Raw genomic sequence first — 2500 nt, forward strand, 5'->3', positions numbered from 1 at the left:
GGCAGGAAGTCCACGCTGTCGGCAGGAAGTCCACGCTGTCGGCAGGAAGTCCGCGCTGTCGGCAGGAAGTCCGCGCTGTCGGCAGGAAGTCCACGCTGTCAACAGGAAGTCCACGCTGTCAACAGGAAGTCCACGCTGTCGCTGAATATCTGTTCATTAAAATGGTTTATTATATTGTAAATGCACATAGGAAGATGTAAATCCTATCATTGTGAATGTATGTTGGACTTGGACTTTCGGATTTTCAGTCATCATTACATGTGATATGTTATGTTAATTGTTGAATTCAGCACAGTGTAGGCTACACACAGATACAGGCTGCTGCTACAATAGAATATAATAGATTAGTTTATTTGCCATGTGTAGCTCTTCACCAACTTGAGCTTGTACCTCAGCCCTGTTCTGTACCCCTCTGTTTCAGCCCTGTTCTGTACCCCTCTGTTTCAGCCCTGTTCTGTACCCCTCTGTTTCAGCCCTGTTCTGTACCCCTCTGTTCAGCCCTGTTCTGTACCCCTCTGTTTCAGCCCTGTTCTGTACCCCTCTGTTTCAGCCCTGTTCTGTACCCCTCTGTTTCAGCCCTGTTCTGTACCCCTCTGTTTCAGCCCTGTTCTGTACCCCTCTGTTTCAGCCCTGTTCTGAACCCCTCTGTTTCAGCCCTGTTCTGAACCCCTCTGTTTCAGCCCTGTTCTGAACGCGCCGTTTCGTCGTCTGTATCTTTAATGCCGATGAGCTGCTGTCCCGCTCTCTACTGCCTCCAGGAGTCCAAACAGTGCAAATGCAGCAGGGTGTTCCTGATTGGCTCGTTAACAATCTCCCCTCAGATGTGGGGCTTGTGATGTCAGCAGCCCGGGAAAATCTGAACGGCTTGACGAATCACGTTTGTCAGAATTTGACTGCCCACAAAAAAAATTATTTTATAAATATAATAATTAATATATTATATTATAAATTTCATAGTCTGTGTGTTAGTGGGCCAATCAGAGAACAGCATGTCTGTTGTGCACAAGCACTGAAAAAGTGAGTTTTTCATAGCAGGTCCCCTTGAAGGAATCTGTTACATGGATAGAGGCACACACACACACACACACACACACACACACACACAGTTTATAAAATGTGCTATAAAATAAAAGGAGTGACTATTCTTACGCTGTCTTCTACTGATTGGGTTAAGTGCCGTAAAAACAGACACGACCTAAAATAAGTCCTGATCCCATCAGCTTGTGTCAGTGTGTTTTCCACTGCATCAACAGGAGAATATCGTTTCATTGGTGCAATAAAGATGAGTTACCCATGCGTGAGGTCATCATTGTTGTGAACACACTCTCAGAATCACGGGGGAACATAAGACGACAGCCACCCAGGCCTGAGGCAGTTCTGACTGCTGGTAGACATCCGGGCGTGGACGACCAGAGACACAATCAGCCCCGCCCCCCTCCCTCCCTCCTCGCTCCCCTCCCTCCCCCCTGGCTCCCCTCCCTCCTCCCTTCCCCCTCGCTCCCCTCCCTCCTCTCTCCCTCCTCCCTCCCCCCTCGCTCCCCTCCTCTCTCCCTCCCCCCTCCCTCCCTCCTCCCTCCCTCCTCTCTCCCTCCTCTCTCCCTCCTCCCTCCCTCCTCTCTTCCTCCCCAGGCCATCAGGCATTAGTCTTAGTGAACCCATGATCACCTCTACTCACTTTAACATTAGCCTAAATGTAGGCCTACATTACTACAATTTAATGTACATGATCATCTACATTTCTACACTTTATATTACAATATTTTATATATATACTTGCCCTTATTTCTGACTATGTTTAACTATTTACTATAGTTGCTTGCCATGTCCAAAGAATTTTATTGTTCAGAAAGAATGGCCTTGTGTTATATACTGTGCACTTGATAAATAGAACTAATTCAAGATTCAGGATTCCTTTATTCGTCCCATGCAGTGTAGGCTATGGTGTGCAGTCACAGTGAAATGCTACCACGATCCTAGCAGACGGCCGAGTTGAAAGGTCGTCGGACCAGTTTGATTGCAACACCAGGTTCAGTCCACCAGCCGCTGGGAGGAACACGCGAGCAGAACCCATCAGAACCGGACATGAAACAGGTGAGTCCCGTCTTTATTGTGTTGAATCGGCTACAATTCACTTTCTATTTGGCGATTTGTTGCGATAGAGCCGTCGGTTGAGTGTGGGTGTCCGTTCCCCGTGCAGGCGATGGTGGATGACACCGAGGATGTGGAGCTGGATTTCGGTACCGAGGAGGAGGAGAGAGCGCGCAGCCGCGCGAGGATCCGGTAAGAGATAGCAGATGTCAAGCACGAGACGAAAAGAGGAAGGTCTCGTGTAATTTTATTTTTATTTTTATTTTAATCATCTCTGTTTGTCTGGCTACACACGTTTTGTGTGGCAATAAAAAATAGGGCGCAGTCTATTCTTACCTTTCTTTTTTTCCATCTGTTCAGAATATCTTAGTTTGTTATTTTTGTCTATTTGGTTTATGAGTAATTTGGGGAA

The 2500-nt window shown here is 47.1% G+C and overlaps 2 protein-coding genes across 2 annotated transcripts in view; both read left to right on the top strand.

The window, feature by feature from the left end:
* The window catches only part of LOC311327239 (uncharacterized protein), a gene marked incomplete at its 3' end in the record, with an annotated part of 2753 nt that extends 2114 nt beyond the window's left edge, over positions 1–639 (top strand). Inside the window, exons 4-5 of the mRNA XM_084460273.1 lie at positions 1–117; positions 629–639. The exon at positions 1–117 is cut by the window's left edge and continues 48 nt beyond it. Of these exons, the coding sequence (XP_084316399.1) occupies positions 1–117; positions 629–639 (128 nt within the window). The remainder of the gene's footprint in view (positions 118–628) is intronic.
* A 1416-nt stretch (positions 640–2055) lies between these two features.
* LOC311327263 (Golgi apparatus membrane protein TVP23 homolog A-like) overlaps positions 2056–2500 on the top strand; it is a gene marked incomplete at its 3' end in the record, with an annotated part of 6038 nt that continues 5593 nt past the window's right edge. The window contains exons 1-2 of the mRNA XM_084460296.1: positions 2056–2091; positions 2198–2280. Of these exons, the coding sequence (XP_084316422.1) occupies positions 2083–2091; positions 2198–2280 (92 nt within the window). The 5' untranslated portion in view covers positions 2056–2082. The remainder of the gene's footprint in view (positions 2092–2197; positions 2281–2500) is intronic.

Source organism: Borostomias antarcticus (assembly GCF_949987555.1).
Source record: "Borostomias antarcticus genome assembly, chromosome: 31".
Taxonomy (NCBI): domain Eukaryota; kingdom Metazoa; phylum Chordata; class Actinopteri; order Stomiiformes; family Stomiidae; genus Borostomias; species Borostomias antarcticus.